This window comes from Patella vulgata, chromosome 7, assembly GCF_932274485.2.
Source record: "Patella vulgata chromosome 7, xgPatVulg1.2, whole genome shotgun sequence".
NCBI classification, from domain to species: domain Eukaryota; kingdom Metazoa; phylum Mollusca; class Gastropoda; family Patellidae; genus Patella; species Patella vulgata.
In genome coordinates, this window is record NC_065885.2 from 40,779,527 (window position 1) to 40,803,839 (window position 24,313).

The 24,313-nt window shown below is 35.5% G+C and overlaps 1 protein-coding gene across 1 annotated transcript; it reads right to left on the reverse strand.

Annotated features, from left to right (window-relative positions):
* Positions 1 to 1,828: 1,828 nt before the first annotated feature.
* LOC126827971 (uncharacterized) lies at positions 1,829 to 23,693 on the reverse strand. Its single transcript, XM_050557552.2, has 3 exons — positions 23,317 to 23,693; positions 21,759 to 22,851; positions 1,829 to 1,860 (listed from the first exon to the last, which is right to left on the reverse strand). The coding sequence occupies exons 1-3, from the start codon at positions 23,656 to 23,658 to the stop codon at positions 1,829 to 1,831; spliced, it is 1,467 nt and encodes a 488-aa protein (XP_050413509.1). The 5' UTR covers positions 23,659 to 23,693.
* Between the last annotated feature and the right edge of the window lie 620 nt (positions 23,694 to 24,313).

Sequence of the window (24,313 nt, forward strand, 5' to 3'; positions counted from 1 at the left end):
CATTTACACATTTTTTTTAAATCAGATAAAAATTGTGACCTCTACAAGGACCACAAGCTAAAAACGCTATTTTTCGTACAATTAAGGGCCATAATTAACTTACATTTCAAGTTTCATAAAAATCAAAAGAAAATTGTGACCTCTAGAGGGTCCACAACATTGATATACCATATTTTTGGTCCGATTTTCACGAAGTTCAAAGTCAACCTTCATTACGGTGTAACGGTGATATACTAAAACGATTTTTTAAATTGGATAAAAATTGTGACCTCTGGAGGGACCACAAGCCAAAAGCGCGATTTTTCGTACAATCAGGGGCCATAATTCAGGAAGTTACGATCCGATATGCGCGAATATTGAAAGAAACCATGATCTTTGGGTTATAAACATGCATTTCAAGTTTCATCAAAATCGGATCAAAATTGTGACCTCTAGAGTGTTCACAAGCTAAAAACACGATTTTTCGTACAATCAGGGACCATAATCCATGAAGTCATGGTCCGATACATGCCAATATCGAAAAGAACCAAGATCTTACGGAGATAAAGCTATATTTTAAGTTTTGTTGAAATCGGATAAAAATTGTGACCTGTAGAGTGTCCACAAACAAATGTGGACGGACGGACAAACAGGTGCGACGACAATATACGTCCACATGAAAATGTGGGCGTATAAAAATTCTGATGAAAACATACAATGATCAAAAAATCTAATCGAAACTTACAATAATCTAAAATTTTGAATTCATAAAAATTATTGAATGAAATGAAATGAAATGGGGTTTAACATCCTACACTGACTAGGCTAATGAAGACAGGTATATAGTGTGGTATGAGGGAAATTTTATCCTGATAGCGTTGCTATGGCCTACTCTTATAATGTATCCCAACTGCCAAGGGTTCTTTACCGTGTATGCCAATGTGTATACAAGGCCTATGTATTTATTCCCATCAGAATGACTATACGTTATCCCTTGCCAGGCCCTCTGTCCTGCACCATTGACAAGGGTAACCTAGCTACGACTGGGTGCCTTTAGTTATAAGTGGCAAACTTAATTTCTTTAATTATGCATGTAACATCTTATAAATAAGATAATTTTATACTATTATGACTAATTAAACTTACAGAGGCCAATGTAGTGGCACAATTATCGCCTAACTCCAAATATTCGCGTTTAAATTAATGAAGCGTTGTTTTTATCCGACATACATCTCCTGTTTAAAAAAGGCGTTCCTATTAACGGCTTAACACCTCGATTTTAAATACAATGATTTTTTACCTGTTTCAGGTAGGATTATATGCTTAATTGTAGTTGGATGTGGCACAAATATTATAAATAACAATAATCAATCGTTGTTTTGATGAAAAATATTGTCAATTTTGCTTACTGGAGCCCGATGTGATTTGCGTTGGGCTTTGCTACGTGTAACTATATACAGTACGCAAAAATCCAAGGCACTCGTTTTATTTTAGAAAAGAATAACTGTATTTCGATGGAAGAATCTATTCCACATGAACCCCAAATCAATGATAACTGTCAACTTGTATGTTGTCATTCTCGTGCAGATTGGTTTGAATAACAGAAACGTCCCTTGGATCCAAGATCAAAGAAAAAAATCGCACGTAGCCACTTTGTTGTTTTTATTGGTTAAGATTATGCCGCCAAGACCCAAAGTTGCCAGAAACCATGCAGTGTTCACCTTACAACAGGTCCATTGATTTATGGTTTATTTTATAATTTATGATACCGTTTAGACCACAATGCGTTACGATTTAAATTTTGGTATTCCAAGTTGATTATATATGCAAGTTTATTTGCAAAAGGATATTAATTTGGATTGGTATTATTTTTATATTTGCCTGTGATAATTATTAAGGATATTTAACATCTACAATATGAGTATAAAAGGTAAGGTAAACACTTCTTACATATGCGTAAATTTTTAATAATGTACATTTGTAAGCGGTAAAAGATATCAGCCGAAAATCTAACTGATAAATTCACGACAATGTTTCCTTATATTTGGAGTTGTTTCGTTTCGTGTACGGAAAATAGATTAACGATTAGTTTTAACATTATTTATCATGCCGAAACATATCATTCCAATTTCTCTTGTTAAAGGGAGGTTCGTACTATTTAAGAAATGACCTTTTGGCCCGACATACATGTACGAATAATCGCCGTCTTATAAAATGCGAATTCCGTTTATGTAAAAGGGGCTCCGGCGCAATTTAAGGAATTATTGTTGACCCAATATTAACCATCGCCAATTTTTTAAATCATGGGATAAAGTCAATCAGCAAACAATACGGGTCTACTTTATTACAAAAACATTGGTGAACTTATCGTTGATCGTTAGGTAAATAAAACAATATAAACAACCAACTGGTCCTCTTCAATAGTTATGAAATTAATTAATCTAGAAAGCACATCAAAGAGTGTAGAATAAATGGTCTAACAGAAAATTCAGTTGTTAAAGGGGCGTGGGGCTATTTAAGGAATGACGTTTGTGCACAATATAATGAAATGATTTCCACCGGTGTAAGGCAGAATATGTCAACTGCAAATGACTAAACATCATTTTGTTCATAAGCCGCTCTGCCTGCGTGAACCTTAAGCCTGTACCGATTTAAACAAAAATACGAGTTTTACCGTAACAGAGTAATCACAATTACTCGTTACAAATTGGTATTACTTGTAGCGGATTGGGTGGGGGTCCGGTCGAATCCTAACAACCCCGTGAAATCGCGACGAGTAACTTCTTGGTTACCGTAGTCATATTTTAAGTGTAACTTTGTTTTCTTTATTTTCACATTCTGCTAATTAAGAAACCATTTGAGTAATAAATACAGGTAATTGAATGGACTGAAGCTTCATGTATAATCAAAAAGAAATCGACATCTCTTTTGAAAATATGTATTTATTACTACTGACAATTAACAATAAAAGTCATATTGTCCACGAGCACAAGACTACAACAAGGTAATAGTTTGTTGTTAAAGGGGCGTCTATGTTCTGTCAGTCGATTTCCTTTCATGTCACGTGTCAGTTCTCATTGTGGAACCTTGATTGACAGTATGCATCCACCAGACTCTATGGTGCCGAAATGAAAACGTCAGCAAGGTATTATCGGACTGATACGTGTCAATGTACATGTGTTCAGCAAAGTTCCATAAACTTGTTGACGGTGAATTCTGACTTTGTGTGAATACATATCAGGAGACAAAGGCTTTTAATTTATTTGTGATTTAAACCAGAATTATTTATCAGTATGTGAATTACTATTTAGATGGATAAATCTACGCCCCCGGTAAGACTAGCATATATGGGTGTCATGTTATAATTTTTCAGTAATTTGATTGAATTTGTAATGGTCCATCGATGCAAGTCTTACAAATGTCTAACATATTAATGAAGTAATAATGTATCGGTATAAGCATATTTCTGTTTAAAAGATGACAATACCCGGGTTTAAATAACAGAATTACCCTGTGATATAACCCTATATACGGTCCATGATATAACAGATCAAAGAAACGCGTACGCCAATCTTCACACGTAGCTACCAACACATTAAGTGATCTATAATAACAATGTATAGCTCTACATGTACTTCATCCTAAAATAAACGATCAGAGGCATGGTTTAATTAAAACACCGAGTCACACCGTGTTTCCAACACCGAGGCAGTGCTATCGTGTCACTCGATATTCGCTCGGTGTTCACTCGGTAAATCACTGAATTCCACGATAAAAAACATGGTAATATCGTGTCCCGTCAAACCATCGTGACGGCCGTACTGTAGCACCATCTCTTATCTCGAAAAATAGAGGGTTGAGAGATGAGGTTTGTTATCTAGGGGTAACCCCACTGGAAAATTTCAATGAAATTTCTCAGTCAACATGGGGATCAAAAATGGGAGCTCCAGGTTAGCGAGCCAGCGTCTTACTCACTGAGCCACTGCGGCTCCCGGGGTCTAAAATGACACTAAATCAATTTTTACAGAATTTTCGGGTAAATCTTTAAACATGTAATTCTATGTTCAAGAATGGTCAACTTACTGTATTTAGTTTTGGTGAGTTGTGAACAATTTTCAGGACATTGATCATCAATAAAGTGAGGACTGATGAGATTTGGACAACATTCTAATTTAATACACGCTTGACGACAAAAATCCTCTAATTGACTCTTCATTTTACAAATCTCTACAACAGCACGATAACTTTTAGTTTTATATCTGTAAATAAAACAAGACAATATATCATGCAAAATAAATTTATTCCTGTTCTTGGAACAATGCTAAATATTATAAATATTGATTGGGGCTTCTAAGACCCTTAATACACCTATCAGTAGCAATGTCATCAGTGTTAATTCTTGAGTCATTGAGAACAAATCCTGCAGGGCAAGTTTAAACCCACAAATATATACAGGACGAAAATATACGTCCACATAATATGTGAGTGTATAAAACATATTAAACACGCCAACAGTGAGGCTGATGTCCCCCGCCGAAATCTCAAAATAAATAGATGACACATATTAATTAATAGCAGATTTATTTTTTTCAAAAGTATTCAGCAATCAAACTGATTATCAACTATACACTAAGTTTCACCACTCTCTATCAGATAGAATCAAAGTTATCTTGTCCCAAAGCATCAACCAATGAAACTGCTTAGCTTTAGCTTGAAATGTTAATCATTGAACTCATTCAAGACATTCACCTAATAAACATCTACATCAAGTTTAAACTTTCTACCTAATTTCAAAGCAGAGTTGTTATGTTCAAAAGTCTTGACCAATCAAATTGCTTATCGCTCCTTAGTCTAAGCAAAAATTCTCATCATCGAAGTTAGTCAAGGTAATGATTAAATTAAAACTAAAGTTTATCGTGCCTCAAAGCATCAACCAATCAGATTGCTTACCTCTGCTTACCGTAAGCAGAAAATGTTCATCATCGAACTTAGTCATGGTATTGATGAAATAAAGCTATACACCAAGTGTCCTCACTCTCACTTAATTAGAACTAAAGATATCGTGTCCCAAAGAATCAACCAATCAAATTGCTTATCTCTGCTTACCCTAAGCAGAAAATTCTCATCTTCGAACTCAATCAAGGCATTCACCTAATAGACACCTACGCCATGTGTGAACATTCTAACTCAATTAGAATAAGAGTAAGTGTGTTACAAACTCTCGACCAATCAAATTGCTTATCGCTCTGCTTACCCTGAGCAGAAAATGCTCATTATCGAACTTCATGGTATTGATGTAATGAAACTATACACCAAGTTTCATCACTCTCACTTAATTAGGACTAAAGTTATCGTGTCCCAAAGCATCAACCAATCAAATTGCTTATTGTTATGGCCAGAAATACGATTTCAAATTATTTAGTTGATTCCGTAATTTCAATTAACCAGCGTGTACGCGTAACATTTCGTTTCGCAATTTTTTGTATCCCGAAGTTTGTTAGTATTAGAAACGGAAGTTATAAGCACATGGCAGAAGCGTTTCATGGCAGTAGCTATTTGGCAGAACATAGCACTTTTATCAGTTATTAACATTTGTCAGACCTTGTCAGCTATGTAAGAGATTCGAAGGGGATTCGCATAAAAACACGGTATTTGTAGTGTCAATTTAATATATTATTTAGATGTTCATTGTTTTAATTTATATGTATTATTGCAACATTGTCATCACGCTCCACACTCGCTCCACACTCGTGAGTCATGGCATTAGACTGATGAGGTCCCCACCAGGTCCGCTTCGCATGCTTATTTGACTGGTCGCTTGTCGTATCTCTATTGTTATTATGTGTAGTCTGTTTTAGTGAGCTAATTAATATATCTAAACAATAGCGCTGACCTTGGGAGTAAAATACATTCCACCACAGTTTTTGTATTATACCATATTCATAGATTGTTACAGTTCTATGGTTAGATAAAGTTAATATTAGTAGTTGTCTCCCCTTAATCGTATTTCGTTTTAGTGGAGAATAATAGTACATGTATTATGTTTTGCTCTATGATTATTTATAGGAATGTTTTGTTATTTTGTTTGGTATTTTGACTTAGTAAAGCCATGATTGCATTATGTACCTTACTGTCAGCATTCATGAGCCTGTCCCTTGGCTTGAAAAGTTGATTACCTTGTGTAATGTTAACTACCAGTATTATTATCTTATTTCACACTTTTCATAATTATATTCCCATATTTACTCTAGAGTATTTGTGTATTTCAGTTAATCGTCTTACGTCATATGATCTACGATCTGTATACAGTTATTAATCATCATTTCAACTTTAATAATAAGAATTATGTTAATCTACATATATTGTTTGTCATCATTCAACTTATGACAATAGACGTATTAGTGTTCTCGCTTGTTGGCAGTATAATCTCCTACACTTATCTCTGCTTACCCTAAGCTGAAAATGCTCATCCTCGAACTCCATCAAGGCATTAACCTAATAAACATCTACACCAAGTTTGAACATTCTAGCTCAATTAGAAGGTGAGTTACTGTGTTCCAAAGTCTCGGCCAATCAAATTGCTTATCACTCTGCTTACCCTGAGCAGAAAATGCTCATTATCGAACTTAGTCAATGTATTGATGTAATGAAACTATACACCAAGTTCCATCACTCTCACTTAATTAGAACTAAAGTTATCGTGTCCCAAAGCATCAACCAATCAAATTGCCTATCTCTGCTTACCCTAAGCAGAAAATGCTCATCTACCAACTCTGTTAAGGCATTGACCTAATAAACACCTATACCAAGTTTGAACATTCTAGCTCAATTAGAAAGAGAGTTATTGTGTCCCAAAAAGTGTGACGGACAGACAGACGGATGGACAGACAGACAGACGAACCCATTTTAATAGTCCCCTGCTTTCTTCGAAAGGTGGGAGACAATAGCAGAATTATGGTTATATCAGAACTTAGATGTGGTTAAGTTTTATTTCAGTTTCACACTTGAGAATATCTGATAATCTAGATGCCCAACTCCCAGTACAATCATGGAATCAAACTAACACAGGCACTAAATGATATTTGTATCTAAACTTAAACATTATAATTTAAATCATATAGAGCATTAAAGGTTACACTCACTTTGCCTTTAAAACTTGTTGATGCATGGTGGGATTAGCTGGTCCTTCCATCTGTAGTTCCCGTAAAACACGACATGATTTATAAGCTACACTAATTAACATGGATAACACTTCCTTCATTACCAGATTAATAGGTCCAGGACCAACACATTTAGGTAACTCTGCTATACGAGCTTTACTCAGATATGGACCAGAGAAACATTTATGATTAAAATAGATTTTTGGACACCAAGCACTTCCTGCAAAAAGATTAAGAAAATTGGTTTTATAATCAGTATAACACTAATCTGTCCATCATTACTGCTGTGTTGTGTTTGTTTTAAATTATTGAATAACTTCCAAACAGTATGATCGTGAACAACTAGACTGACTACTCTGTTTACAGGCGATGTTTTAAATAATTACTTTATGTCAATGGTGACTGAAGTCATAATGATAAATAGAAACATATTTTGGGACTTCGCACCCTTCTTGCCGGCAACAGTTCAAAAGGGCAAAAATAAAATATTCATTGAGGCTTTAGTTTATCGATATAAGATAATAATTTAATAAAGATAAATAGGTTTGTAGTCAATTTTATTTCACAAAATATTAATCCAGATTAAAATGACTTACTACCTTCTGCTTCACCTTCTTTGATCTTAGCATACATTCCACCTTCATTTTTAACCTTCTCATCACCAGTACTTTTCCTGAAATGTAAATAAATAAGTAAACATTTTGTTGAAAACACTACAAAAAACAACACAATCACCAAGTTTGTTTGTATTGTAATTCAAACTCAACCTTTATTGATATGTAACGGTGATATATTTAAACGCTTTTTAAAATTGGATACAAATTGTGACTTCTAGCGGGTCCACAAGCTAAAAACGCAATTTTTCGAACAATAAGGAGCCATAATCCAGGAAGTTATGTTCGGATATGCGCGATTATCAAAAGAAACCGAGATCTTTGTGATATACACATAAATTTATAGTTTCATCAAAATCGGATCAAGATTGCGGCCTCTAGAGTGTCCACAACCTTGGTATTACATACTTTTACACTATTTACGTACAAGTGACGGACATTTTATCCAGCAGTTTACGTTTGGATATGTGCACAACCTTCGTATTTACACTATTTATTTGTGTCCGGGGGGGGGGGAGGGGGGGCATTTTGTCTGGCAGTTTTGGTCCGATTTTCACAAAATTCTAACTCAACCATCATTAGGGTGTAACAGTGATACATTTGTATCTACAAACGTTTTTTTTTTTAAATCGGATAAAAATTGGGGCCAATTGTAAGATTTTCTTAAAATCAAGGGCCATAATTCAGGAAGTTACGATCTGTTATACGCGAATATCTACAGGAACCAAGATCTTTGGGTTATAAACATTTATTTCAAGTTTTATCAATATCGGATCAAAATTATGATCTCTAAGAGGGTCCACAACCTTGATATACCATATATTTACACTATTCGGGTACAAGGGGCGGCCATTTTGTCTGGCAGTTTTGGTCCGATTTTCACGAAATTCGAACTCAACCAACATTAATGTGTAACGGTGATATATTCAAGCGTTTTTTTTAAATCAGATAATAATTGTGAACTCTAGAGGGACCACAAGCTAAAACACGATTTTTCGTACAATCAGGGGTCATAATTTAATAAGTTACGATCTGATATGTGCATATATCAAAAGGAACCAAGATCTCTAGGTTATAAACATGCATTTCAAGTTTCATCAAAATCAGATGAAAACTGTGACCTCTAAGAGTGTCCACAGTGTTCAAGTTTCGTCAAAATAGGATAAAAATTGTGACCTGTAGATTATCCACAAACAAATTGTGGACGGAAGGACGGATAGGGACGACGGCATAATATGTCCACATGAAAATGGGGGCGTATAAAAAGGACCAATTCTTCCCGGACCAGTTGTGTTACTATCTGTCGTTAACCGTGTGATGTAATGTCACATGTAGACCTACATTGCATGTTAACTTAAAGGTTAGTCATCTTGTACAGAGTTAAAAGAATGCTTTTGCATTACCATTGGGAAACAAATTGAGATGGATTTTTAAAGGACAATATTGGAGCCAGCCATTAACACATATGTGATAGAACTGGTTAAACATGTTCCAAATATAATTTTAACACAGAGATCATTGCTACGATAGATGCTTGACGAAGATTTGAAGAAACGGGAAGTGGTGCAAAAAATGAAAATATAACTGACAGAAGTAAAAAGCGATAACAGATACACTGTCGAATTTCTGCTCACTGATAATTCTTTCAAAGACGAAAAGTTGTTACATGAGACTGTGAAAGGATATCTGACAATTCATAAAAAGAATTGACTGTCACTAGATTAGACAAAACGAAAAAATTGATCTGTGTGTTAAAATATCTGGAATGTGTTTAACCAGTTCTATCACATATTGTCCTTTAATTGACTGACTATAAATTTAACATTTGTTTATTTCTCTATCTTCTACAGGGTCTCCAAGAATTCTGTGAACATAGTACATACAGCTTGACTAAACCGATCATTTCAATTACTAATCCTTGTACTGTTGTTAAGACCAATCAACTGAAATTTTGACGGTAAAAAAACAAATGACATACATTGAACTGATTGAAGATCTATTTTCTAATCTAAATTACAAAGCATGACAGATGACAGTACTACTGTAGTGAACCATTTTAGTAAGTTAATACATATTTGAAAGATAGGTTGCCAGGCAACAAAACATACGCCCACAGCAGCTAAATCATCCGAGCAGCCGACAAGGGTTTTCGTCGTTTGGGGGTTCAACAGGTTCTAAAGATAGGTTGCCAGGCAACAAAACATACGCTCACAGCAGCTAAATCGTCCCAGCAGTCGACAAGGGTTGTCACATATTTATTCTTTTGTAGGTAATTAGGGGAATTTAATAGACAATTTCATACAGATGACATTATAGTTTTTGTCGTTTGCACAAGGTTCTAAAAACTAAAACAAGGGCCGTAACTCTGGAAGTAATCTACAGAAATTGTTCAAATTCGACAGGCTTTTTCATTTTACTAATTCAAATAATGCATATAAATTTCATACAGATTGGATGATAACTTTTGTCGGTCGAACATTCACAAAGTTCAACAAAGTAAATCAAGGGCCATAACTCTAGACATAATTGACGGAAATTGCTGACATTCAATAGGATTCTTCATTTCACTAATTTAAATGATGCATATCAACTTCATACAGATCGGTTGTTAACTTTTGTCATTAGAGCGTTCACAAGATTCAACAAAGTGAAACAAGGGCCATAACTCTAGATGTAACTAACAGAAATAGGCTTCTTTGTTTTACTAATGCATATAAATTTCATACAGATCAGATGATAACTTTTGTCGTTAGTGCGTTCACAAGGTGCAACAAAGTGAAACAAGGGCCATAACTCCAGAAGAAATCAACGGAAGTTATAAAATTAAATAGGTTTCTTCATCTCACTAATGCAAACAACATATATCAATTTCAAAACAATCAGATGATAAATGTACATGTAGTCTGTAGAGTGTTCACAAGAAATTGTGGACGGACGGACCATCATAGAGCATTCACTAGGTACAACAAAGTGAAACAAGGGCCATAACTCATGACGTATTTAACGGAAATTGCTGAAATTCAATAGACCTCTTCATTTCAATAACTGAAATGATGCATATAAATTTCATACAGATTGTATGATAACTGTTGTCATTAGGCTAGAGCGTTCACAAGATTCAACAAAGTGAAACAAGGGCCATAACTCTAAATGTAACTAACGGAAATTGCTGAAATTCAATTGGCTTCTTTGTTTTACTAATTTAAATGATGCATATAAATTTCATACAGATTGGTTGATAAAGTTTGTCGTTAGCGTGTTCACAAGGTGCAACAAAGTGAAACAAGGGCCATTACTCCAGAAAAAATCAACGGAAGTTATTGAAATTAAATAGGCTTCTTTATCCCACTAATGCAAACAACATATATCAATTTTAAAACAATCAGATGATAAATGTAGTCTGTAGAGTGTTCACAAGAAATTGTGGACGGACGGACGGGGGCGACGGCAATATTCTACATTTCCATGTGGGCGTATAAAAATGAAATACTTACTCTGGTTGGACAATAGCCACACGTTTAACGGTGGATCTTTTTAAACCAGTTTTGCGTGGAGGTTTTAACTGATAACCATTACTTTCACACCAACCAACAGGAAATAGGTTGTGAGAATACACATCTTCTACGTGACTGGCCACCATCTTGTTGCTGTTGTCAAGGTGAATCCACATCAAATGACCAACTATTTTAGTAATTGTGGCAGCACAAATCTGGTTAGGATTATGTCTATTCACAGCTTCTAATTTCATTCCTCTTTCAAATTCATGATCGTCATCATCCTATAATGATCAACATGTTTATTATACATATCCTTTCTACTCTGACAACACAACATCCCCAGTGAAATCACTCCAAACATGGAGTTCACATTTTCATCCAATTTTAATAAAACTTGTTACATGTATGTGAATTTATATATCAATGGGATCTGAATTTATTTGGGAGTCATCACCTTTGATATAATGAAAATGAATCAAAAATAACTTGAAGACTCTACACTTTTTATCTGATTTTAATGAAACTTACTATTTGGCTTTTCATCCACGAGATCTGGTACGATTTCTCATTAATTATTCATGGGATTATCACCCTTGACATAATTGTAATATGTTAGAATTAGCTTAAAGATACATTATGGGAGTTTAGATAAAGACCTGGCAGTTCTTATTATAATAGATAACCAGCGGCTGCCAGGGAAGATACGCCCACATTTTGCAAGGGATAGATAGAAAACAAGCTAAAAACAAATGCGATTTTTTGTAAAATCGGGGGCAAAAATCAAGAAAGTTATGGCCTGAAATGTGCAAATATCAAAAGGGACAGAGATCTTCAGGATATAAAGATATGTTTTAAGTTTCAGCAAAATCAGATAAAAAATGTGACCTCTAGAGGGTCCACAACCTTCATATTACACACTCCTACCCAATCTGCATACAAAGAGCGACTATTTTGTCAGGCAGTTTCATTTCGATTTTCCCGAAATACAACTTAACCTTCATTATGGTGGAATGGTTATATATTTAAACAGGTTTTAAAATCGAAAGCTAAAAATCCGCAAGCTAAAAAGGTGATTTTTCGAACAATCAGGGGCCATAATCCAGCAAGTTACGATCCGATATGCACAAATATTGAAAGGATCCGAGATATTTGGGTTATAAACTTGCATTTCAAGTTTCATCAAAATCGGATCAAAATTGTGGCCTCTAGAGGGTCCACAACTTTGATATACCAGATGTTTACACTATTTGCGTCAAGGGGGCGGCCATTTTGTTTGGCAATTTTGGTCCGATTTTCATGAATTCAACAAGACAAATTTACGGTGTAACGATTTTTTGTACAAGAAGGGGCCATAATTCAGGAAGTTACGATTCGATATGCACGAAAATAGAATGTAACCAAGATATTTGGGTTATAAACATGCATTTCACATTTCATCAAAATCAGATGAAAATTGTGAACACAACCCTGATACACAATATTTTGACAGTATTTGCGAACGAGGGGCGGCCATTTTGTCTGTCAGTTTTGGGCCGATTTTCACGAAATTCGAACTCAGCCGTACTTTGGGTGTATCGGTAATATAATGATACATTTTTTTTAAATCAGATAAAAATTATGACCTCTATAGGGTCCACAAGCTAAAAATGCGATTTCTCGTACAATCAGGGGCCATAATTCAGGAAGTTACGGTCCGATATGCGCGAATATCGAAAGGAACCAAGATCTTTGCGTTATAAACTTACATTTCAAGTTTCAACAAAATCGGATAAAAATTGTGACCTCTATAGGATCCACAACCTTGATATACCATATTTTTACGCTATTTGAGAATGAACGGCGGCCATTTTGTCTGTCAATTTTGGGGCGATTTTCACGAAATTCGAACTCAGCTTTCCTTAGGGTGTAACGGTGATATAATAATATGTTTTTTTAAATCGGATAAAAATAATGGCCTTTATAGGGTCCACAAGCTAAAAAAGCAATTTTAAGTACAATCAGGGGCCATAATTCAGGAAGTTACGGTCCGATATGCGCGAATATAGGAAGGAACCGAGATCTTTGGATTTTCAACTTTCATTTCAAGTTTCAACAAAATTGGATAAAAATTGTGACCTCTATAGGGTCCACAACCTTGATATACCGTATTTTTATGATATTTGAGAACGAACGGCACCATTTTGTCTGTCAATTTTGGGCTGATTTTCACGAAATTCAAACTGGATCGCCCTTAGGGTGTAACGGTGATAAAATAATACGTTTTTTTAAATCGGATAAAAATTATGACCTCTATAGGGTCCACAAGCTAAAAATCAAGATTTATCGTACAATCAGGGGCCATAATTCAGGAAGTTAAGGTCCGATATGCGCGAATATCGAAAGGAACCAAGATCTTTGGGTTATAAACTTACATGTCAAGTTTCAAAAAAATTGGATAAAAATTGTGACCTCTATAGGGTCCACAAGCTAAAAACGTGATTTTTTGTACAAACAGGGGCCATAATCCATGAAGTTTCGATCCGATACATGCCAATATCCAAAGCAGCCGAGATCTTCTGGAGATAAACCTATATGTCAATTTTCGTCAAAATCCGATAAGAATTGTGACCTGTAGAACATCCACAAACAATTGTGGACGTACGGACAGGGGCGACGACAATATACGTCCACATGAAAATGTAGGCGTATAAAAATTATGACCTCTATAGGGTCCACAGGCTAAAAACGCGACTTTTCGTACAATCAGGGGCCATAATTCAGGAAGTTACGGTCCAATATGCGCGAATATCGAAAGGAACTGAGATCTTTGGGTTATAAACTTACATTTCAAGTTTCAACAAAATCGGATCAAAATTGTGACCTCTATAGGGTCCACAACCTTGATATACCATATTTTTACGCTATTTGGGAACGAGGGGTGGTCATTTTGTCTGTCAGTGTTGGGCCGATTTTCACGAAATTCGAACTCAGCTATCCTTAGGGTGTAACGGTGATATAATAATACGTTTTTTTAAATCGGATAAAAATTATGCCCTGTATATGGTCAACAAGCTAAAAACTCGATTTTTCGTACAATCAGGGGCCATAATTCAGGAAGCTACGGTCCGATATGCGCGAATGTCGAAAGGAACCGAGATCTTTAGGTTATAAACCTACATTTTAAGTTTCAACAAGATCGGATAAAAATTGTGACGTCTACAGGGTCCACAAGCTAAAAAATGTGATTTTTCGTACACACAGGGGCCATAATCCATGAAGTTTCGATCCGATACATGCCAATATCGAAAGCAGCTGAGATTTTTTGAAGATAACCCTATATTTCAGGTTATCGTGAAAATCGGATAAGAACTGTGACCTATAGAGTGTCCACAACCAAATTGTGGATGGACGGACAGGGGCGACGACAATATACGTCCACATGAAAATGTGGGCGTATAAAAACGTGATTTTTCATACAATCAGGGGCCAGAATTCCGGAAGTTACGGTCCGATATGTGCGAATATCGAAAGGAACTGAGATCTTTGGGTTATAAACTTACATTTCAAGTTTTATCAATATCAGAAGAGAGCTGTGACCTCTAGAGAGTCCACAACCTTGATATATCATATTTTTACGCTATTTGAGTGCGAGGGGCGGCCATTTTGTCTGTCAGTTTTATAAATTGGATAAAAATTATAGGGTCCACAAGCAAAAACGCGATTTTGCGTACAATCAGGGGCCATAATTCAGGAAGTTACGATCCAATATGCGCTAATATCAAAAGGAACCGAGATCGTTGGGTTATAAACTTCTATTTCAGGTTTCAATAAAATCGGATAAAAATTGTGCCCTCTAGAGGATCCACAACCTTGATATATCATATTTTTATGCTATTTGAGAACGAGGGCTGGCCATTAAAATTTTCTATCTGTCAGTTTTGGGCCGATTTTCACGAAATTCGAACTCAACCCACCTTAGGGTGTAACGATAATAACTAAAACGTTTTTTTAAATCAGATAAAAATTATGACCTCTATAGCGTCCACAAGCTAACCAGCGGCTGCCAGGCAGGATACGCCCACATTTTTGAGAGATGGATAGAGAACAAGCTAAAAAGAAAGTAATTTTTCCTACAATCAAGGGCCATAATTCAGGAAATTACAATTCGATATGCGCAAATATCGACAGGAACCGAGATCTTTGTGTTATAAACTTACACTTCAAGTTTCAACAAAATCAGATAAAAATTGTGACCTCCATAGGATCCACAACCTTGATATACCATATTTTTACCCTATTTGAGAACGAAGGGCGGCCATTTTGTCTGTCAGTTTTGGGCCAATTTTAACGAAATTCGAACTCAGCCGTCCTTATGGTGTAACGGTGATATAATAATACGTTTTTGTAAATCGGATAAAAATTATAACCTCTATAGGGTCCACAAGCTAAAAATGCGATTTTTCGTACAATTAGGGGCCATAATTCAGGAAGTTACAGTCTGATATGCGCTAATATCGAACGGAACCGAGATATTTGGGTTATAAACTTACAATTCAAGTTTTAACAAAATCGGATAAAAATTGTGACCTCTATAGGGTCCACAACCTTGATATTCCATATTTTTACGCTATTTGTCTGTCAATTTTGGGCCGATTTTAACGAAATTCGAACTCGGTCATCCTTAGGGTGTAACGGTGATATAATAATATGGTTTTTTAAATCGGATAAAAATTATGACCTCTATAGGGTCCACAAGCTAAAAACGTGATTTTTCATACAATCACGGGCCATAATTCAGGAAGTTATAAACTTACATTTCAAGTTTCAACAAAATCGGATAAAAATTGTGACCTCTATAGGGTCCACAAGCTAAAAACGCGATTTTTTGTACAAACAGGGGCCATAATCCATGAAGTTTCGATCCGATACATGCCAATTTCGAAAGCAGCCGAGATCTTTTTGAGATAAACCTTTCTTTCAAGTTTCGTCAAAATCGGATAAGAATTGTGACCTGTAGAGTGTCCACAAACAATTGTGGACGGACGGACAGAAGGACAGGGGCGACGACAATATACGAACACATGAAAATGTGGGCGTATAAAAACGTGATTTTTTTCGTACAAACAGGGGCCATAATTCAGGAAGTTACAGTCCGATATGCGCGAATATCGAAAGGAAACTAGATCTTTGGGTAATAAACTTACATTTCAAGTTTCATCAAAATAGGATTAAAATTGTGACCTCTATAAGGTCCACAACCTAGATATACCATATTTTTACAGTATTTGAGAACGAAGGGCGGACATTTTGTCTGTCAGTTTTGGGCCGATTTTCACAAAATTCGAACTCAATCATCCTTAGGATGTAACGGTGATATACTAAAACAATTTTTTAAATCAGATAGAAATTGTAACCTCTATAGGGTCCACAAGCTAAAACCGTGAAGTTTCGATCCGATACATGCCAATATCAATAGCAACCGAGATCTTTTGGAGATAAACCTATATTACAAGTTTCATCAAAATTGGATAAGAATTGTGACCTGTAGAGTGTCCACAAACAAATTGTGGACGGACGGACGGACGGACAGGGGCGACGACAATATACGTCCACATGAAAATGTGGGCGTATAAAAACTAGATAATGTAAAGGCATTTTGCCGAAAAATTTCGGTCAAATTGATCCACTATGAACCGAGAATTAAGCAATTTAAATTTTGGCCTAACCTCGATTATCATTACTTAAGTCAATACGATAAAAAACATAGTCTCGATTATCCATTTCATGATTAAATCAAAAATGAAAGTTGAGCAGCAAATGGGATCATAATCCAGTAAATATCGCAGGCTAGCAATGATTGTGACCTCTATAAGGTCCACAACCTAGATATACCATATTTTTACAGTATTTGAGAACGAAGGGCGGCCATTTTGTCTGTCAGTTTTGGGCCGATTTTCACAAAATTCGAACTCAATCATCCTTAGGATGTAACGGTGATATACTAAAACAATTTATTAAATCAGATAGAAATTGTAACCTCTATAGGGTCCACAAGCTAAAACCGTGAAGTTTCGATCCGATACATGCCAATATCAATAGCAACCGAGATCTTTTGGAGATAAACCTATATTACAAGTTTCATCAAAATTGGATAAGAATTGTGACCTGTAGAGTGTCCACAAACAAATTGTGGACGGACGGACGGACGGACGGAGGACAGGGGCGACGACAATATACGTCCACATGAAAATGTGGGCGTATAAAAACTAGATAATGTAAAGGCATTTTGCCGAAAAATTTCGGTCAAATTGATCCACTATGTACCGAGAATTAAGCAATTTAAATTTTGGCCTAACCTCGATTATCATTACTTAAGTCAATACGATAAAAAACATAGTCTCGATTATCCATTTCATGATTAAATCAAAAATGAAAGTTGAGCAGCAAATGGGATCATAATCCAGTAAATATCGCAGGCTAGCAATGATTGTGACCTCTATAAGGTCCACAACCTAGATATACCATATTTTTACAGTATTTGAGAACGAAGGGCGGCCATTTTGTCTGTCAGTTTTGGGCCGATTTTCACAAAATTCGAACTCAATCATCCTTAGGATGTAACGGTGATATACTAAAACAATTTTTCAAATCAGATAGAAATTATAACCTCTATAGGGTCCACAAGCTAACACCGTGAAGTTTCGATCCGATACATGCCAATATCAATAGCAACCGAGATCTTTTGGAGATAAACCTATATTACAAGTTTCATCAAAATTGAATAAGAATTGTGACCTGCAAAGTGTCCACAAACAAATTGTGGACGGACGGACAGGGGCGACGACAATATACGTCCACATGAAAATGTGGGCGTATAAAAACTAGATAATGTAAAGGCATTTTGCCGAAAAATTTCGGTCAAATTGATCCACTATGAACCGAGAATTAAGCAATTTAAATTTTGGCCTAACCTCGATTATCATTACTTAAGAAAGTACGATAAAAAACATAGTCTCGATTATCCATTTCATGATTAAATCAAAAATGAAAGTTGAGCAGCAAATGGGATCATAATCCAGTAAATATCGCAGGCTAGCAATGACTTTGAGAATTGATTATGGTCTGGATAAGTTAATTAATGTCTAATTAATAATTTAGATAACATTACCTGAAGAAAGATATGCAATAGGTAGATTTAGCTCTTACATAATGTATTTTTAAAATTTATTCAAATAGTTTCTTTCATGTGAAAAACCCCTTATTTGACTAGTGCCATTTCTGACACCTTCAAATTGGGGTATATGCCATGACGGACACACATTTTCTTGATTAGGGTTTGGAAATGAAAGGAAGTCAATTAAGAATACTCTGAATAGAATTCCAACTGTCCAGGGTTCTTATATGGGCATGCCAATGTGTACTTAGGTAGAGAGAGCGAGAAATGGGGTTAAACGTCCACTAGACACAAACTAGGTCATTTCGGGACTAACATATGGTTCAATTTTATTTCAATAATTCGCTTGCGCATAGGGGTCTTTAGCAGTGGGAGGACCTGGGGAAAACCCACTAGATTGGACAGGCCACCCTACTCCTTATCATGTATAACCGCGTATCGAAACCACGGCAGTTGGCTCAATGACAGACCTTATGCTACACGCTAACCATTCAGCCATCCAACCCGTGTACTTAGTTAGACCTCAGGTTTTCATGATTAGGGACGGGGCAAGGTCTACCTTTTTTAATTTTCATTTAAAGGAGTACTCCATTATTCATGGAAATATTTATTAAAGCAAGTATTTGATTCATACAAATAAGCCCCGCAATTCCCGTCAAGAAACTGTTTTTATTTTTTTTTTAATTGGCATTATAAAACAATTTGTAAGAGCCATGGGCACCGCCATATTGCCAAATAGAACTCTTCTTTTGAAAACCAGGAATATCACGCGATGGAATTATGACGTCACTCGCGAACAAAGTAAAGCCGTATCCAGCATTGTTTGTAATGGCTGCTCGGAACTCCGCTATGATAGCACCTTACCAATTCGAGCCAGAATATTCTCCGGGTGAAATGCGAACGGATTCGGATACCAATACATCGGAGGACGAAGTTATTGATAATAATACTCGAGTAGGAAATACAGACTGGTGTCTGTGCACTAATTGTTCTTCGATGCCATTGTCAGACGAATGTGTGTGCTGCAAGGAAACCAACGCTATTTCTCACCGACTCGCCCATACAACCTTGTGTGTAATAGAAAATGAGGATTTTCGTACAGTTTGCTTAAATGCCGAAGTCCTTAAAGTTTCGGCTATTGCTAGGGCTGATGTGCGAGGAGACAAAGCCCAGCCGATTTCAAATGAGTAAGTTTTAACTTTCAGTTTATAGTTACCGAGTTACAGTTCGGCGACAATTTCTCACATTACTATAAATAGATACTTTGGCTGCTGTTCTATCATTTCATTGGACAATCAAAGAACACGTTATAAATAAACAAATTGGAAGTAGATCAGCTTGGAAACCAGTGGTTGGTTGTTTTTCTTTTGTAAATAAATATGATTCATCTACAACAAACTCTCATAAAGGTACGTGATTGCATACAAACGAGATTATCAGAACAATACTAATAAAATACAAATAAAATGTGTTGGTAGACCTCATTTGACACAAGTGACACCAAATGAGGTGTGAAAAAAAAAACAATTTACATTACAATACAAGTTATTTTAGTAAAAAGAAAAAGTATATACATATTATTATACAGAATACTAAAAATGTATTAAAGTTGTATCTTCAATTCAAACTTATTCATAAAACTTATTCATACATATATGTACATGTATGTACATAACTACGACATAAGTGCATATTATAGATCTGATTACACAATGCAGAGCAGATAACAAAGACATCTTTCCTTTTCAAATAGTATTATTACCCTAGTTAAAATGTAACAACCCCTATTTTTTTTTGTTTTTCTTTCAGCGTTTTACGACACCAAGCCTACAGACAGTTCATATATTGGATACATCAAAGATTGGGAAGACACATCAGAAAAGTAATACCATCCTGTGTTGTTGCTAAAATAAGGACAATATTCCTATCTCCAACTGGTCATTATACTGGTTTTAAGTGGGCAGAATAAATTTCTAAAATTCACTATGTTACTACCATTTAAAAATAAATTTTTTAGATAGCTGCCTTTATTGAAGATAACCGAGACTTGTTTTTTTTATCTTGTGAATATAGTGCTTGGCAATCAAGACTACACTATTTCTTGTCATAACAGTGCCCAGAATGCAATAATTAGACAAATTTTCAATATATTCATTTTTAAACCATTATAGCCGAGAATGGCCAACTCTTTATCTAAATCTTACATAATGCATCTTAATAAAAAAATGTCACATTTATGTCACTTACAAGTGGAGAATCCAAAGCACACCATTTGACTCAATAACAGACCTTATGATTTCATAATACAAATTAAATAGAATCATTAAATTACTTATAATAATCTATATGTTCAACCACAAATAATCAACAAACAAACTTCATCTTTTGTATAAACAAGAATGTCAGTATTTTGTGAACTATTCACAAAATAATTCTGATACGGCTGGTGACTCGTCTAAAATGGATTTAGACATGCACGATCTGTGTTTCCTCACAGTTTCATCCTTAGGCGGCTTAGGCACAGAAGCAATGTTTTCTGGCACAACTGGTAAATTAAATATTGGTAATACAATTCCAGCAGTTCTCACCTCCACAGTTCTAGCCATCAAATCTCTCTTAAAATCATAGGTCTTTTTTTCAAAGATAGGCTTTGCCACCCAGACAGACGTTTGTTTTGGGAACACTTGATTGTATTTGTAAGTGCCTTCATTGGGTCCGCTGGATGCTATTGCTTGATCCCTGCCAACCCCATTGTTATGGTCAAGAGCAGCAAGCTGGGTCCGAGCAACCATACCTTCAAATGAAAAATGCTGTCGTTTTGGACAATATTTTAGCATCATCGAATGATAAACTTCAAGGTCTCCAGTGTGACATGCTAATGTAAGTTTTTCTAAAACTTTCAAAAATGATTTATCCAAAACAATGTCTTGTAATACTTGGAATGCTGCAGACCCAGGTTTTAACCACATTTTTTGGACTTCGTGTTTTGAAAGTTTTGGGTGTTCACACTGATGAAACTGTTCATTTGATGTCCACTCATGGATGTTAGAACAGTGTTTTAGAACAGAAATCCATTTTTCTTTCAAAAGAATGATATTACCGTCACATGTTGTGACACACCACCAAAAATGATTTCGGATCGACTGAATCCACGGTTTTAAGGGCTCATTTTGTTTGGACTTGGCTTTCTCAGATAATTTTTTTATTAATGATTTTGATACATGCCAGACATCATACTGATGGATAATATTCGGATAATCCTTTCGTAACATGCATCCGACCTGTATGTGCCTGTCTGTTGCCAATACATTAATATTCAAGCGTTCGTCCAGTGTTTCCAAACATTGCCTTAGACCTTCTTTCTCCATGTTTGTGGATTTCAGTTCAACTTGCCCAACATGTACAACACTGAAGTTAATTAACTTTCCACTACCACTATCAAGCAGGGAATAAGTGCAATATTTTGCACTGAATCCTGGACTGTCACATCTTCCATCCCCAGATACACACAGTACTCTGCCAACTAATTCATTCTCAACAGATAATCTTTCTTTTGTCCAAGCCTCGTTAATTATAGTAAATAAATCTGTTTGTATTTTATAATACGTCGAATGTCCAAAAAATTCTAGATTTAATAAATCGGCAAACTCCTCCATTTTAGCATAAGAGCACCCAGCATAGAGTAAAGCTGCAGCAATCAGTAAATTTCCAGCAGGCATTTTCCGGATGTATGGTTGTGAGTTCCAAGTACAACTATGTCCAAAAACACAAACACTTTTTACCTTTAATAATGAACCGCTAGTACTTTTTGTTGTATTAATAATGTTACTACCACAAATTTGGCAAAATTTAAAAAGCTTACATAAAGAACTTTCAAAAACAATATATTTTCTATCTACATGTGGTTCTACTGTATTTAATTTACTTAAACAGATGTTAGGGTTTGCATCGTCACTGGAAAAACTACCATTACTTGAACAAAATGAACTATCTCCAACACCCTGACTAGGTTGGTAATCTGTGTCACGTGCATCAGATGATGATGATGATGAATCAGAAAGAAATTCTATAGGTACTTTCTTTTTTGGTGTACTGGTTTGTGGATTATGTGAATTATCAAGAGAGGGGGTTGATATTGAAGTAGAACAGTATGAATGACATTCTAATAAACTTTGCACATCAAGAAAATCTTCTTCTCTGTATTGGGTTGAAGAATTACAATATTTCGGAAATGTTTGCGTACCCCTTGAAACAGTTCCTTTGAAGGTATTAGCTGGAAAAACATCCGGAAATAAAATGTAATCAGTTTGACAGCCCCTTTCTTCCTTTCTTTCATATGTATGTTCTGCTTCGAAAGTTGAAATATCTGATTCAGGATTGTCTTGTATTAGATTACCAGTACTGGTACTGATGTTGGACACATCACTTAATATTATGTTATGGATTTCCTGTAAAACAATAATAAACATATATCTAGCGATTTTAAAACAAGAGAAATGGGATTTACATGTAACTTCCACTCGACACAAACTATGTCATTTTGGGGCTAACACATGGTTCAATTTTATTTCAATAATTCACTTGTTCGTAGGGGTCTTAAGTGATGACAGGAAACCGGAGGACCCCGAGAAAACCAACGAATTGGACATGCGAACCTACTCCTTGCCACGCACATTCGTGGATTCAAAAACACATGCAACTTTCCATAGATCCCCTTTGTTAGACCTAGATGATTTTGACTTAAAACTATACAATAGATGTATTTTACATGGAAATTCATTTTCATTTTATAGTAGATTCAAACTATTCTACAGTAATTTTAATAAAAATAAAATGCCACAAATCTTTCTACTTTACTAGTGGCTCCGGTGCCGCGTCAGTAAACAAAATATCTGCATCATAATTTCGCTTACCGATTTTCTTTGTTTTGCATTCAGACGTTGTTCCGTGTGTAGTCTCCGTTTTGTTGGTAAACTCTTCATGCCATGATTGAAAACTGTTGGTAAGGCGTCATCTTTAATCTTACGAGGCCTCGTAATTTTTAAAAGTTCTGCCTGCAAATCTCGAACGAAACAGCCCTCTTCAAAATGATCGGAACAAATACAAGAGTGTGCCGTGACTACGTAGTTTTTTCGTCTTAGATTAATCATCCATTTCTTCTGTATATCAACTGCTCGAGACTGGATTTTATAATAGCTAATGCCAGCCGTTCTTCTTGAATCATTATTACAACCAACAGCAGCACAAAGAACCATTTTTTTTGTAAAATTCGCCGATCAGGTGCTAAAAACTTCTGTACTACAAGCACATGTAAACAAAGGCTGTTGTTCAACTGTGACGTCACAGCATAGCAATCATAACGCCATGGCGAAAGAGCTAACTAGGGAAAGATAACTAGTTTATTTTTTATGTATTTTTATACTGTTTTACATCATAAAAAAAAAAAATTCAATTTTTTAAACTTAAATTGACTCTTTTATATGAAAATTATCATAAATCACGAAAAGTTTGTAAAGTGGAGTACTCCTTTAAGCAGATATTTATCTGAAAAATAAATTATCAAATCTATAACTTCCAATGAAAACAAAGAGTTCCTGTCATTTTCGATCTGATAAAAATTTTGCTAATACATTTTGCTATATATACACAAAGAACTTGCGGCTGCCAGGCAGGATACGCCCACATTTTCCAGAGATGGATAGAGAACAAACTAAAAAGAAAGTGATTTTTCCTACGATCAAGGGCCATATTTCAGGAAATTACAATTCGATATGCGCAAATATCGAAAGGAAGCGAGATCTTTGGGTTATAAACTTACATTTCAAGTTTCAACGGATAAAAATTGAGACCTCTATAGGGTCCACAACCTTGATATACCATATGTTTACGCTATTTGAGAACAAATGGCGG

Bases quoted from the DNA above. Each gene is read 5' to 3' on its own strand.
- LOC126827971 (XM_050557552.2), bottom strand. From the start codon at position 23,658: ATGGTTCTTTGTGCTGCTGTTGGTTGTAATAATGATTCAAGAAGAACG. The intron at 22,852-23,316 runs GTAAGCGAAATT...ATTGTTTTACAG, and splicing joins ATGCAAAACAAAGAAAATCG to GAAATCCATAACATAATATT. The intron at 1,861-21,758 runs GTCTAAGGCAAT...TAATTATCACAG, and splicing joins CACAAACATGGAGAAAGAAG to GCAAATATAAAAATAATACC.